This window comes from Camelina sativa, chromosome 19, assembly GCF_030686135.1.
Source record: "Camelina sativa cultivar CO46 ecotype springtype chromosome 19, ASM3068613v1".
In the NCBI taxonomy this organism is placed as follows: domain Eukaryota; kingdom Viridiplantae; phylum Streptophyta; class Magnoliopsida; order Brassicales; family Brassicaceae; genus Camelina; species Camelina sativa.
In genome coordinates this window covers 11,111,662-11,127,440 of record NC_141898.1, presented here as the reverse complement: position 1 = coordinate 11,127,440, position 15,779 = coordinate 11,111,662, and the positions used below count along the sequence as shown (strand labels likewise).

Sequence of the window (15,779 nt, the reverse complement as noted above, 5' to 3'; positions counted from 1 at the left end):
TGTTTACGTACCATACATGAACTGAACATTGTTTGGTTTATGGACCCATGAAAAATATTTTCGATTTTATTTTATTAAATTTTCTTGCATCATCTAGATACAATTATGGATGGTACTACCAAAATCTCCACAGCAAAAATTTCTGTATGCACTATCAAAATTTACGATGTTAGATGCTAATTTATATATGATGGTCATGATGAAACTTCGACAAAATATTTTACATGCACTATACTGATAATCTCTACTAGAATTCTAAATTTAGTGTAAAAATACTAAACTTTTAGTTAGCTAAAACACCAAAAGAAAAGGTTCCCTATAATAATGTTTAGGCGTTAAAAGAAAACAAGATCAAAGGAGGAAACCGACAGCAACAAAATGGAAAGATAGGATTGCCAAGTCGTATGCAATCTGCGACACAACTCAAAGAAGGATAGGGTTTATCTATTTTCCTCGGGAAACATAACTATTTATTTTAAAATTACTCAAGAGTTCAAATACGATTTTAAAACTTTACCTACATAAGTTATCACCAAATTTTCATACGTAGTTCCTAAAAACACAATTACCAACACGCACGTAAAAGTTGAAATGATTTATTGAAACTTTAAAACATCAGTATCAAACTGTTGAGGTTCTAGCTACACTTAGAAGAACATATTAACACGTCTTTAGCAATGACTATGCCAAATCATTCACAAATAAAGGTATGGACCTTTGAATAATAATAAAGTATACAAAAAAACGAAAGAGAGAAGGAGAAAACTCGAAGGAGAAAACACGAAGGAGAAGTTCTGTTTAATATCGGTTCAATATCACCATTGAAAACTTATGTAGGTACATTTCTACAAAACCACTTGTAAGTATGATAGCACGCTCTCGGTAATTAATACTATATGATTGAATCTTAAGTACATTTTCTTGTAAAGTTATTTCACTTTGATGGTGCTGGAAAATTTGTACAAATGATTGAATGTGTGTGGTAAATATGTATGGCAAGGTTATCAGCTATCGTCTTTCAAAGAAAGTGAATAGTGCTTTTGCCGCTAGTTTTAGCTATTGTCTGTCAATAGTTGCAGATTATGCCCTTAATTGAAAAACGTGTGAGGTTGGTAAGATGACACATAATAAATTCGTGTTCTTTCTTAATTGCACCCACTTCCTATTTATATATATACTCATCCGGGAGAATCTAAGATTATTTACTTTAAACCGATTCGTTATATACATAGCTAAAAGATCGTAGGTTATGCTTACATGGACCGGCACATATATATGGCTGTATCTATAAACCGTAGCATAAATCCTTGTGCAACTCTTGGCTTGTTCGAACCATTCTATAAACATCACATTTTTTCTTACTGACATGAAAAGAAATAGACAACATATGAAGGATGTCAAATGATAATTCGTTTCTGCCATAATACCCTCATACGTGTCACAATTATTAATTTCAGAAAAAGATGTAATTTACAGACGAAGTTAAAACAAATGAAAAAAAAATAGTTTTTAGGTTTTAATCCAACTTGGAAAAAAAATCAGCACAAGTAGTTCTTTTTTGATAAGAAGTATATTATATTTTAAATATTTTAATCTAAAACTTCATAAGAAAGCAATAGTTTACAATGCAGAAATTAGTATATAAGGAGATGATATGTAAGAAGAGAAACATGCTTGAAGCTTCTCTACTTCATAGGGCGTTACAAATCAAAATCATTTCCAATTCATAAAATTTGAAGCCATGGCTGCATCTTTCTCTGTCCCCTCTATGGTAAATAAAACAACTCATGAATTTCTTTCTTGTTATTTGATTCTGTTGGTTATAACAAATTGTATGTCATTACTAGTTAAGACTAACATGCGAATTGATGATTAAAAAAAAAAAATCAGATTATGGAAGAAGAAGGGAGATTCGAGGCGGAGGTTGCGGAAGTGCAGACTTGGTGGAGCTCAGAGAGGTTCAAGCTAACAAGGCGTCCTTACACAGCCCGTGACGTCGTGGCTCTACGTGGCCATCTCAAGCAAGGATACGCTTCGAACGAGATGGCTAAGAAGCTGTGGCGAACGCTTAAAAGTCACCAAGCCAATGGCACGGCCTCTCGCACGTTCGGTGCGTTGGACCCTGTTCAGGTGACCATGATGGCTAAACATTTGGACACTATCTACGTCTCTGGTTGGCAGTGCTCGTCCACTCATACCTCCACTAACGAGCCTGGACCGGATCTTGCTGACTATCCATACGATACCGTTCCTAACAAGGTTGAACACCTCTTCTTCGCTCAGCAGTACCATGACAGGTATATTTAATTACTAATAAATTATTTTATTGCAACTATACTAAGCTTAGTGGTCATTATGCTTATATTAGTGGAAATTAGTTATCGGCTGCTTACTAGAAAAATGGATTTTGTGCTTAAGAAAAATAATGGTATCGAAGACCTCATGCGAAAAAATTGAAAAGATATTTATATTATTGCTGATCGGTGTGCTTTATATGATAACGAAATTACATCTTTCGAGGTCTTACGTTGCTACGTGTTCAGAATAATTTAATGGTCTGTCAAACTATAGCTTCTACACGTTATAATTAAGACAAATTTCCTTAAAGTGAAAGTTTCCGAAAAAAATATGATAGTTTTACTTCTTGAACTAAAAAAATAATAATATTTGCACCAATTCCATTGTTAATCCAAAATCATCAATTAATTCAATAAACCATTGGATATGTTAAACATTTCTATTAGGTTTGCATGCATGCATCCGTTTTTAATCTCCAAAGTCCAAATATACGTTGACAGACCATTAAAGCCAATTATTAGAAATTTTCATTAGGTTCTTTAATAAAAAAGAAGTGTAATTAATAACAAAATAAAATCCCTATGATAATTAATTACAACCATGAATATGCATCACAGAAAGCAAAGGGAGGCAAGAATGAGCATGAGCAGGGAAGAGAGAACAAAAACTCCGTTCATTGACTACCTGAAACCCATCATCGCCGATGGAGACACTGGTTTCGGCGGCACTACCGCCACCGTCAAACTTTGCAAGCTCTTCGTCGAGAGAGGCGCCGCTGGGGTCCACATCGAGGACCAGTCTTCCGTGACCAAGAAGTGCGGCCACATGGCTGGAAAAGTCCTCGTGGCAGTCAGCGAACACATCAACCGCCTTGTGGCGGCTAGGCTCCAGTTCGATGTGATGGGCACAGAGACCGTTCTGGTCGCTAGAACAGACGCTGTCGCAGCTACTCTGATCCAGTCGAACATTGACTCGAGGGACCACCAGTTCATCCTCGGTGCCACTAACCCGAGCCTCAGGGGCAAGAGTATGTCCTCGCTTCTCGCCGAGGGAATGGCTGTAGGCAAGAACGGTCCGGCGTTGCAATCCATTGAGGACCAGTGGCTTAACTCTGCCGGTCTTATGACCTTTTCGGAAGCTGTCTTGCAGGCCCTCAAGCGCATGAACCTCAACGAGAATGAGAAGAGTCGGAGAGTGAACGAGTGGCTAAGCCATGCAAGGTAAAGGATTAGACGTATATATATATATTGCTTGACAATAATCATTATTGCAGTTATTAATTTTAAAGATACTTACCAAATTTACCATATTAGTTAGATTTATTTTTTGGTTTTATCAATGAGTCATATATATGGTTTAAGTTATAATCGTAAAAATGGTAGTATATTGATTCTAAATTACAATATTCTAAAACTATTTTTTCTCATGTTTTTTATCCCTACAAAACATACTCATGTTTTACTTTTTTTGTTTTGTTTTGCTTCTGTTAAACACTATTATTTCTGATGTGTATTGAAACCTGTTGGACTAAGCAGGTATGAGAACTGCCTATCAAACGAGCAAGGCCGAGAATTAGCAGCAAAACTTGGCGTGACCGATCTTTTCTGGGACTGGGACTTGCCTAGAACCAGAGAAGGATTTTACCGGTTCCAAGGCTCGGTTGCAGCTGCCGTGGTTCGTGGTTGGGCCTTTGCACAGATAGCAGACATCATCTGGATGGAAACCGCAAGCCCTGACCTTAACGAATGCACCCAATTCGCCGAAGGTGTCAAGTCCAAAACACCGGAGGTCATGCTCGCCTACAATCTCTCGCCGTCCTTCAACTGGGACGCTTCCGGTATGACGGATCAGCAGATGATGGAGTTTATTCCACGGATAGCTAGGCTTGGTTATTGTTGGCAGTTCATAACGCTTGCGGGTTTCCATGCCGATGCTCTTGTGGTTGATACATTTGCAAAGGATTACGCGAGGCGAGGGATGTTGGCTTATGTGGAGAGGATACAGAGAGAAGAAAGGACACATGGGGTTGACACTTTGGCTCATCAGAAATGGTCAGGTGCTAATTACTATGATCGTTATCTTAAGACCGTCCAAGGTGGAATCTCTTCCACTGCAGCCATGGGCAAAGGTATGTTACTTTTGGTTTTAATTTATTTCACATAACATTAGTGAAAATAGAGAGTGTTATGATACTGAATCCACTTATAAGTTATAATTAAGTACAATGAAAAAATGTTTATATGAGACAAGTGACCGACTCTTCTTTGTTACACTGCTATTAATATAGCTAATGTATAAACTTAGATTGAGTAGTGAAAAAATCTGGTTTAGTTTATCCTATTATCGATTTTATTTATCTTTCAAATAATGATGTTTTTTTTTACATATAGGTGTAACTGAAGAACAGTTCAAGGAGAGTTGGACAAGGCCGGGAGATGATGGAATGGGCGAAGGGACTAGCCTTGTGGTTGCCAAGTCCAGAATGTAAGACATACGTTCATAGCGGTGGTGCAGCCGATGCGGTTCGACATCTTCGTAGGAAAACTTGGAAACCACACTATCTTTAATATATCTTTGGACACCCGAGTAAAAGAGAAAAGACAAAAAAACATATAATAAATGTATCTTTGTTATTGTATTCACTTCTTATCTAGTTAATAATTGGGTTAAGTTTGGGGCAATATTTTATGGGGTTTGCTTCTTTGTATGGATATTTTGGAATTCGGTGTTATTGGCGTTCGTTATATAAATGATTTATATTCTTATATTCGTGATTTGAGTTTCTTGTTTGGTTGAACCGAAATTTGATCTTGTCTAGTATATACCAGATGATGAAGGTTAGAGCATTCGAAGGGTACTATAGTTTGTTTGATTAAACCGGATAGTCTTACCACTAATGCATGACCTACACTTGAGGAAACAAATTAAGCCAGATCAATATGTGATATGTCACTACTGGTCTAACTCATGGTACTCTATTAGGTGTTTCGCTTAGCACTGGATACCTATTTTTCCAGTTGTGCCTCCATATATAATTCAAAGAGTTAAACATAGAATGGGCATATGGGCTAACCAAATCACCCCAATTTCTAAATTATTGTAATAGCTAGGATTCAAATTTTTGGAGCAGTACTTCTTGTCAAAGTTTAAGTTGTATTATTGTATATAAGGATCACTATAACTCTATGTTATGCTTTTATATATGTTAAAGGAAATACATTTTGATGATCATTTTATCTTCACAGTTTATTCGATTAATAATCATTTTAGGTGTAGTATGTTTATATAAATAACTAGGAGTTTTAATATATCGTGTATGATGAGGTGCCAAGGGATTCATATTATTCAGTGAAATTAAAACATTTAAATTCGATTTGAAGAATGAATTACAGTATTGGTCGAAATCAAAATCTATACAAATACCAAAAAAGTAGAGGTATACCTAAACAGTCGGTTGTTGTATTGACATGACAAAAAAGAAAGAAAAAAAGAATCAAAATGGTACCGATTCATTTTGATTTTTCAACAATGAAAAAGATCAATGCATGATATGAGATATATACATTGATTCGTCGAATGTAAACGGAATCAACCTTTGACAATAAAGCAAGGATTTGGGTACTTAGCACATGGGATTAAAATAACATAATCTGAAACATTAGAGAGATTAACTTTTTGATTGCGAAGCAAAGTGGGTCCTTAATCCCATACGTCGGACTATCGTAATCCCAAGTCCCATTTAAATTCCCCGCCCCTGCAATCACGGGTTATATTCCTTTCTTTCTTTCATTCTTTTAAGTTTTTGTCCTTTTATTTATCCAATTATGTTTTGATTCATGCATGCATTATTTTGTTGTATCCATTAGAACTAATTTTTAGTTTATATTTATTTTTAAGAGATATCATTCGTACCTGATATGTCTTGATCTTTCTTCTTGTTCGCTTCTATAAGAATTTTAAATGCTTATATATCTAACAGTAATATATAATATCTGTGTATCCTACTATATTAATTGAGAAGTACAAATATAAAACTAATCTTGAAATATATAAAAAAGTACCTTCAATTGCCATTAGAAAAAATTAATTAAGATTAATTAATTAATTAAATAAATATAATTATTTAAAAAACGAAAATTGGGGAGACGTAAAATAAAATAAGTTGTAGAAAAGTAAAAAAATCTATTAGAATCAAAACTAATTCGTACTTAACAAAAAATAACAGCTAAGATTTTAAAAATCTAATCAAATAAAATCTATATAACTACAAGTTTTATCAAAAAACTTTTCCAGCACGGATTAATTTTTTTATCATAAATCATATTAAATAATATATATAACAGTTCTGTTAAACGGTTTAGATTTTGAAAATCAATAAATAAAAAATAAAAGATAAAGATATTGTATTTTATCTATTTAAAAAAGTTATATTTTTCTTTTAGCCACCATTTTTTAGGAAAATAAAACTAAGTTAAGATTTGAATATATTTAATGATTGAAGGTGCTTATTACAGACAAGAAAGGGAAGCCACAAAAAAGAACAATAAATGTTGTTTTCAAAGAGGTTTTTCAGAACCTTCACTAGCTATATTTAGTTGCTCTTTTACAAGTTAGTTATATCTTTTTACTTACTTCACAACTATAGCAAGGATTGCGTTTAATTGACAAATGTTTAAAAAATTTTATTCATTACATGCAAATGTTTTATTGACAGGTTTTTAATAAATTTATAATACAAAAAATTTAATATAAACAAACCGAATTTTTAATCACAAACTTTTATAAATAACGTAATAACAAAATAAATTATTAAAAATATTCATCAAACAAAAAGTTCAGACCGCGGTTTTCCGCTGGTTAGTATTATAGTATTTGCCACATCATAACCGTCAACTTTTTTGGGAGAAAAATTCCAACAAAACCAAACTTTTATTTTCGTGATTGATGAATTCATACATTTGAACCTTGAACAAAAAAAAATAATTGAATTCATTTTGAAAAAGAAAAGTTTGTTTTGGAAAAATCTTCATTTGTATAATAACTAGTTTATAGAATATTTTTACTTAAGGTTTTCTAATTTTGTAAAGTTTTAGTCGCCTAAGATAATCATTAAACATACATCATGCAGCTGTACAGCCTGCAGGCATGCTAGCTTATATATGTAACGTTTATACTTCAATTTTGAAAAAGTTGCGTATTTATTATTTATTTGTTTTTCTTGTCACGAGCAAATAATATGTATATAATAAATATATGAAAGTACATATGTACGTGTTAGTATTGTTTGTGTTTATTTATACAGATATATTTTTTGAATGGGGTGAATTGGTAGCCAATATACCCATTCTATAGAATAAATTGTCCTTCAACGAAATAAAACGAACCACAATCGTAAAGGACCATTTATATTCGGAATAAAATCACAATCGTAAGAATGAAATATATCAAAGAAAGGAAAACAATTCTGATTGATACATATATATATATATATATATCCCCGTAATTGACTGCATGCTGCCTTCCTGTTTTTGTATTAGGTGATCTCTGATCCGTTTATACAAAAACAAAATTACACTAAAAAGTTAAAAACAACTGTCAAATAATAAATTTTGTGTCGAAGAACCAATGCTCGAGTTCTTATATTATGACTCAATAAATGGTCCTTTAACGAACAAAAAAATCATAAATGGTCCTTATATTCTGATTTTTTTTTTCACAAATTTTGAAGATTACTTAAAATTTTGGTTTGATATTATTTTACTATCTAGTTATAAATAATATATACATAATCTTGATATATATACATAAACATGAAGCCGGCAAGCTGATGACGTGTCTTTATGTATGCAATGCAACACTCTTGTCATTGACAACGGCATTGCGTCCCAGAAGCAACTTCTCCAAAATGTTATATTGGATTTTAAAAAATTTAGGATAGGCATTGTAAGAATCAGGCATCCTTCTTATATAACCAGATTTTACTAAAACTTTCTACATATACATTACATGAGCTAGCGTATATGCATGACTATATGGATATCACACAAATATTAGCATATCGACAAACGGTTTTATAGTGTTCATGGAAATGTAGCAAGTAATCCTCCAAAAACCCTAAATGGCAAACATCAATCATTATATCGTTGAACAAAAAAAATGAATGAATCCTTGATGAGATTCTTAAGGATCCGATTTGACATCAAATATGAGATTTAAGGTTGCTTTCTCCGATAGTTCGTAGATATTCTAATTCTCGTGGAAGTGTATAGGAATCTCTAATCAATCATACAGCCTCAAATAATTAATCTTTTATAATATTTTTAGGACTGATTTTGATATTTTATCAACTTTGCAACATCATATCGAGCTCTTGGAGAATGTTGAGCAGCTGCGAAATTATAGAATAACATTCAATGAAAATATTTTCTCTATATGAAATCAAATAAAATTAATTTAATCAGTTAACTGATGTCTTTTTCTTTGATTAACTTGCAAAACGATAATTAGAGCTTCATAATCAATACTGAAAGGACCTAATTAAAGATAATTTTTTTTTTAATTTTTAGAATAAGAAATAGCTATTGGTGAGGACTTGATCGATCACCTAACACGAAGGTTTGGCTAACGATGCAAGAAAAATAGATATTTTTTAATAAATCTGAATTTGACTTCAATTCTTTTAGCCAAAATTTAGAGATGCCGTTAACCTATAAATAATTTTGAAAATAAAGTAATGAAAAAATTAAAGAAGAAAGTCTTATCATTTCTTCAAGCAACTCTGATATATACATGACTTATATATATTATGTATATGGATAATGTTATTTGATATGGTTATCAAATTACTTTGTGACATATATATTAGCGTCACAATAGATTATACCAAGTAGCTTATTATGTTTGGAGCTGGGACGGCTAAGAGAAATAGTATGCTAAATTTTTCATTAATACTGTATGTAACACCATAAATATAATTTTAATTAATGCGTTTTCAACTAATAAATAAGTGAAATTGATAAATTATATTGTCCCCGAAACTTCTAATTATCAAATAGAAAAATAAAAATCGAATTGTACTAACTTTCTGTGAGGATATAAATTTAAATGGTATAATATTATCAAATCTACATGCATATAATCTGCCATAACAAGGTATCTGCATTGAAATAAACTCTCTCAAACTTTTTAATTTGCAAAAGCTCTTATAAGCTATTAAGCTGTATGATATGGTAGCTCTTACAAATGTTTACAAATATCCCACCGATATGTGTTTATATATGTACACAAAAGCTATATACATATGTAATTGAGCACATACCCATCAAGATGTACATACATACACACATCAAGCACATATACAAGATGGGTATGAATATAAACACCATTAAATTTACAAGGGTTTATATAATTATTATTTAAGGATGTTTATAGAATTGGTTATCATTCAGAAGCGACCGTTAAAATTAGCCAACATGGATATAGGGACGACGCATAATCCTCTACTCCTCAAATCCATGTTGTTGTTGTTTCCTTCTCCGAGATTTCTCATCATCGTCATTTTTGGTTCATCACCTTCTTGTATATGGATTTGATGATCCCCCATGCCCCTAATATTTCCCTATCGTAATCGTTTCAAAAACATAATTACGTTTTATATCCATCAAATACTATAATACAAACATTATTAATACTAAAAGATCATTGAAACTTCCTTATCATCAAACAAATTAATATTGAGGTAATCTAATAATACAAACCAAGTCTGTTTCATTATATTATTCAAAAAGAAACTTCTCAAGTTTTTCCTTATGGGTTTAATGATTTTTTTTTTTCAAGTGGATAGAGAGACAAATAAATTATGTGTCGGAAAGAGGTAGAGAGATTACCATAACGAAACTAGAAGAGACATAGTCCTCAAGTTTTCTAGGAGGCGTCTGAATATGTTCAAACTGACTGACCTGTTCAATATATCATTCATATAATAATTACAGATATGCTCTAACTACCACAAAGGGAAATTAATACAAAAAACAAAAAAGAAGAAAGGGAAACTAATTATTGGAGTCAACTAGGTGATAATTCACTCATATCTTACAATCTAATATTCTTTTTTTTTTGTTTTTGTTAAAGCACTTCTTAACAATCTAAATTAAAAGTTAGAAAGAAACTTATGGATTAGAATTTTAATTATGGATTAGGTTTTAGTTTGCTTGTGTTAAGTAGTATCTAACCTTAGGGCTATTGACCGGAGAGCTAGCCGTGTCCTCCAAAGAGTCATCCTCGCAAATCTTTTTGGTTCTTGCTCTCTCAAACTTCAACTTCCCCGGAAAGTTAACCGGATAACTCTTTCCGGAGAAGGCGTCAGTGGCAGCATCGGAGACCAGGGAAGGAGAGACGCCAGAAAGCGAACAAGAACTCTTGTCTTGATGATGATCGCTTTCTTCATGCTGATTAGTTCTGTATTGATTTGAGAAATCTTCAAGATAAGTTGTCCATCCACTCTCCTCTTGATGATCACCACCATGATGATCATCATCATGAGCATCAAGATCAACATCATCATTATGGGCATGGTTTTGTTCATAAGAATTACAAGAGAACGTATCCATCATGTAGAGAGGGAGGAATAAGCCAAATTAAAATCGAGTAATTTTAAGTGGTTGCGTTGTGTATGTGTATATATATAAGAAAGTCGCTAAATTCTCATGGTCTATATAAAAATGCGAAATAAAAATTAATTGGAGAGATAACAATCGGAATCTTGATGTGGTCATCACATGGGTCCCAATGCGTTGATCAAAATTATCTATTGAAAAAAAAACTAAAGCCAACGACGGACTTGTAAAGAAGTGTTTCCAACATAGCTGATAATTTCTATGTAAAGTGAAATGTTATTTCGAAAAGAGTATTATTTGCATATTATACACAAAAGCCTGATTGATATGAGTAGATAATATTTGAAAGGTTGCAATCTTTTTCTTTCAAAATTAGCATGTTGTGAAACTTAATATTTGTATGGTTTTACTATTTCCATGATGTTTGATCAATTCGTTTTGACCCATTATTAAGCTGACATGGGGTTTGGCCCAATCTAATGTTGATTTGCAGGCATTTTACTTGCTACAAGTTTTTTTTTTTTTGGTTAAGCTTGATTATAATTAGTTGAGACGTTGCTTTCGACCAAATTTAAATAAAAACAAAACACCACTAAATCACTGACAAATATAGACAAAACAACACTAAATTCAAAATAAATAGAATTACTAAATTAAAATAAAATCTAGAAAGTGTTTGTCAGTGTGAAAAGTAATTACAAACGGTCGGTTGCGCTATGACAAATAGTCCCCTAAAAAACGTCTTTCTGATGTCGCTATATGTTTTACTAGTTTTTTAATTCACTCGAATACAAACCAAAATAAAGAAAAGGGTAGGAGTAATGTATCGTGCGTTGAACTTGACCACTTTTAAATGATGTTGCGTCCTTGGCGTGAAAATGTCAAAGACTGATAAAAAGAACTTTTTTTTTCTTTATCGTTAGCCGTTACAGAATGATATAACATCCTGCTTGAAACGGTTGGATGAGATGAGCATAAACATGACGAAACATTTGAAAATGAACTAGGATGAGATTCTCGGGAAATGCAAAAAGACTACAACTAAAATATAACGGATTGTTTTCCGTTTTAAAATGGAGTAGTTAACTATACACTTCAATATTGTTTTATTTTTTAGAAGGAAGCTACAATGCAATTCCTGTTTTTCTTTTTATTAAATATTGAGTATTCTGAAAAACTTTGTTGGTGCGGGATTTAGCATCCCCCACATACCGAACTAAACCAGAAAGACAATTTGGTTATTTAACTGGGAATCCGGTTAAGTGCTCAGTTAGGTCATTTAAGCCCACTTCGGATAGAAGAAGCCCAGCCTCGAGGATGAAGAACCGACTTCCACTTCGCCCGGCAGTCGATCTAAGAGATAGAGTAACTTTCCTTATTTCAGTTCGTCTGATAAGGAAAGTTAATATATTGTACGATTCATGAATATGTATAAAGGGGGAAGGACTTCTCCATTGTAAGGCATCGATTATTGAATACAATTATTGAGTTCTCTTCTTGTTCTTAGCAATAGAAACCCTAATTCTTCTAATATCAAAGCCTAGATTAGTTTTCTAAGAGAGTTTTCTTTACTGAATTTGTTTTCCCCCATAAACAAATTCATTGTGGAAATCCAGTTTCTACAATTGGCGCCGTCTGTGGGGATCGCAAATCGTCTCTAAAAGTTACTCTCTAAGAAAGACAATCTTATCCGAAAAAGGTCTCCGAAAAGTCCACGATAATTCATCAGCGAAGTCACCGGCGCGAACCGTACCACCTCCAACACACCCGATGTCACGGGCGTCGCACCTGCTCAAGACAACATTGCAACACAGGGCGATGTATCAATCAGGCCGGCCACCGCCGTGTATGTTCGCCGCCCCGTCACCGAGTCAAGGAACATGACTAATGTCTCCTCCGAACTCCCACTTGAGGCCAGATCTGAAGGGGAGACCAGCCAGGAAGCAGGGCGAACTCGCGAAGAGACAACCAACCGTGACACGGAGCTCTCCGATGAACAACCAAGCGAGGAAGATGCACGCACCACGACAACGGTCCAAAATCCGCAGGTCGTCTCCATGGAAGATTTCAAGATCCTGTTCGGCACCATGACGAAAGAGATCTACCAGATGATCTCCGAAACTAACCGAAGGGTCGACGCCGTCATAACTCAGACAACCCCATCGCAAATCTCTGCTGGACAGTCGCCCATACTCGGCACTGACGGTCTCACTCGTCGTCTCGACTTCTCGGACGTCCAATACGAATGGAGGAATCCTCCCCCTCAGACGACATCGAGTATTTGACCTACGAACCCAAGTTCACGTGTGCACGAGAATTCGGCCGCCCCGGTCGCCCGCTTCACAAACGCGGGGTCTTGCCTCGAAATCGAAGAAATCAAGACGCAGATCAGCGGTATGAACACGCTTCTTCATCGGGCCATTAGCACGGCTCCAGAAATCGACAGGATTGTCGAAGTAACCCGACAATCCCCTTTTACTCAACGGATCTTGCGAGCCACCATCCCAAACATCAAGCTGAAACTCCCAACCTACCTGGGCGATAAAGATCCCGTCCAATTCATGACGTCCTTCATGGCAACCATGACAAAGGCACGATTCACCGAAGAACAGAGGGATGTTGGTTGTTGTCAGCTATTCGTCGATAGCCTCTCCGGCCCTGCCTTGGTATGGTTCACAAGGCTCGAACCGAGTTCAATCGATAACTTCGACCAGTTGTCTACGGCTTTTCTTAAGCATTATCGAATTCTCATCGAACGAGGCGTGACGAGCTCCGACCTTTGGGAGATGACCCAGGAACCCGGTGAATCCATCGGCAGTTTCCTGAGCAAATTCAAGGAAAAGCTAACGCGCGTCACCGTCCCAGAGGATGCCGCAATGGCGGCCTTTAGAAAGGGGTTGATTCCCGGGTCGCCATTACGAAAGGATCTTAACATACGGGAGCCCAAGGACCTCGACGACGCACTACATCGAGCCTCCAGATTTGCGCTCGACGAAGATGAAGACGCCCAGTTAGCCGCAAAAATAATCGGGCAACCGTCGCACCCCCCTAAGGCTAAAAGCCGGGAGGAGCACCACGAACCTCGCAAGCATCACGACCCCCAAGACCGAAAAAGGGTGTCGTTTATGCGGTCTCCAAAGTGGAGGACCAAAACAAACAGCCCTCTGACCCAAAGGAGCTGTACTGCGATTTCCACATGATCGCCGGCCACTCCACACACGAGTGCGTCCATCTGAAAAATTTCCTGTACGGAAAGTATCTTTTCGGCAAAATCGAAGCCACCTTTCAGCCGAAGAGCATTCGTGGAGGCAGAGGCCGCCGAGGAGGATGGCGTGGTGGACGATCTAACGGCGGCCACGGCGCCGGAGGAGGACGAGGCCACAACGGTCCGACCAACGGAGTTCAACAGCCGGCTAACCAAGTACTGGCGAACCATCAAGAGGAGATGCTCCAGGCGGACGAGCTGCCTGGCCCACCCAAGTGACTGAGAGGGCAAAATCCCGAGCGGGCCAATTCTCCTGCCCGAGGACGAATAACCATGATACTTGGCCTACCAGAGGACTGCGCAGAGTCCGTCCGCGCACTAAAGAAGAGGGCGCGTCAAGTTTGCAGCCTTCAGGCAGCCCCAAGCGAGCCTCCACTTTGCTCGGACCCCATATCGTTTACTTCGGAAGACGCCAAGGGAATCCAACACCCCCATTCGGACCCTCTAGTCATCGAAGTCTCCATGGGCGATTTCGACGTTGAACGGGTTTTGGTCGACACGGGAAGTACCGTCAATGTGATATGCTGGCAAACGCTAGAAAAAATGGGTGTCACGCCGGAACAACTGAAACCCGAATCTCGCACACTGACGGGCTATGATGGGTTCTCCAAACTTTCGATGGGCGATGTGAAGCTGCAGGTGCGAGCCGGCGGATTATCCCGGAAGACCAAGTTCGCAGTCATCGACGCGCCTCCAGTCTACAACGCCATTTTGGGGGTACCGTGGATATACGCGATGCAGGCCGTACCATCGACCTATCACCTCTGCCTCAAGTTTCCAACCACCACAGGAATCTGCACACTTTATGGTGACCAGAGGGTAGCCCGAACTTTCTCTGTTATCGAGAAGAAGCAGAGGAAAACTGAAGACGCGTAGCAACTACAGAGCGGAGACCATCTTATCGGTCCCCATAAGCCGGAAAGAGATCGCCTCAAGTCTCCGGAGTGCCGAATCTTACAGGTGAACATCGAAGTGCCTCTCTGTGTGTGGAACCGTGGTGTTGTGGTGATTTGAAAAAAACTGGATTTGAAACACTGTTGCATACAAAAAAGAAAAAAAAGTATTCTAATTTTTCGTTTTTGAATCCCCTTTCATTTCAGATGAATCGACATAATGCCTCAAAAGAACACACATTCTAATATAGAACGGATATTCAAAACAAAAAAAAAAAGGTTAGAGAGCCATATGTAATTTTAAGTTTGTTCGGGTCGAAATAACGCTTTCAAAAAACTTATTTTGAAAACTAAAATTTTCTTATAAAAGAAACTGATTTATCCTTTTTATTCCGAAATTTAAAATGGCGAAAATAGTGGATAATTAATAAACATATATCAATTAAAAAACAAATAGTTAGTTTTTCTTGCATATTTGTGCACATCCAACTGTATCAGTGAACTTTCATGTACCTTTGGTAGACGTACCTTACAAATAAAATATGTGTAAGTCAAAGCACGTCACATCGCAACAAATTGTTGCATGTGTTTCTGTTAAAATTCTACGTTTATTTTGGAAATATCAAAGCGTCACAAACATTACACCAAGTACTATATCCATAATTAAAATCCAAAAATCATATCAAAAGGTTAAACATTGCTACAATG

General features: G+C 36.1%; 3 protein-coding genes across 4 annotated transcripts; 2 read left to right on the top strand and 1 right to left on the bottom strand.

Annotated features, from left to right (window-relative positions):
- Window positions 1-1,518: 1,518 nt before the first annotated feature.
- Window positions 1,519-5,065, top strand: LOC104766074 (isocitrate lyase). The gene is made up of 5 exons (XM_010489890.2): window positions 1,519-1,771; window positions 1,891-2,297; window positions 2,916-3,518; window positions 3,834-4,426; window positions 4,689-5,065. Exons 1-5 carry the CDS (start codon window positions 1,742-1,744, stop codon window positions 4,784-4,786), a joined length of 1,731 nt encoding a protein of 576 aa, XP_010488192.2. The 5' UTR covers window positions 1,519-1,741; the 3' UTR covers window positions 4,787-5,065.
- A 4,415-nt stretch (window positions 5,066-9,480) lies between these two features.
- Window positions 9,481-11,020, bottom strand: LOC104766072 (vascular-related unknown protein 1-like). 2 transcript variants are annotated; one of them, XM_010489889.3, is made up of 3 exons: window positions 10,530-11,020; window positions 10,185-10,256; window positions 9,481-9,916 (listed from the first exon to the last, which is right to left on the bottom strand). In XM_010489889.3, the coding sequence occupies exons 1-3, from the start codon at window positions 10,908-10,910 to the stop codon at window positions 9,743-9,745; spliced, it is 627 nt and encodes a 208-aa protein (XP_010488191.1). In that variant the 5' UTR covers window positions 10,911-11,020; the 3' UTR covers window positions 9,481-9,742. The 2 variants fall into 2 exon arrangements, with proteins under 2 accessions (XP_010488191.1, XP_087359279.1); XM_087503153.1 differs by lacking the exon at window positions 10,185-10,256 and having other exon boundaries at window positions 10,530-10,985.
- Window positions 11,021-14,451: 3,431 nt separating this feature from the next.
- Window positions 14,452-15,054, top strand: LOC147920412 (uncharacterized). The gene has a single exon (XM_087501060.1). The coding sequence runs from the start codon at window positions 14,452-14,454 to the stop codon at window positions 15,052-15,054; it is 603 nt and encodes a 200-aa protein (XP_087357186.1).
- The last annotated feature ends 725 nt before the right edge of the window (window positions 15,055-15,779 follow it).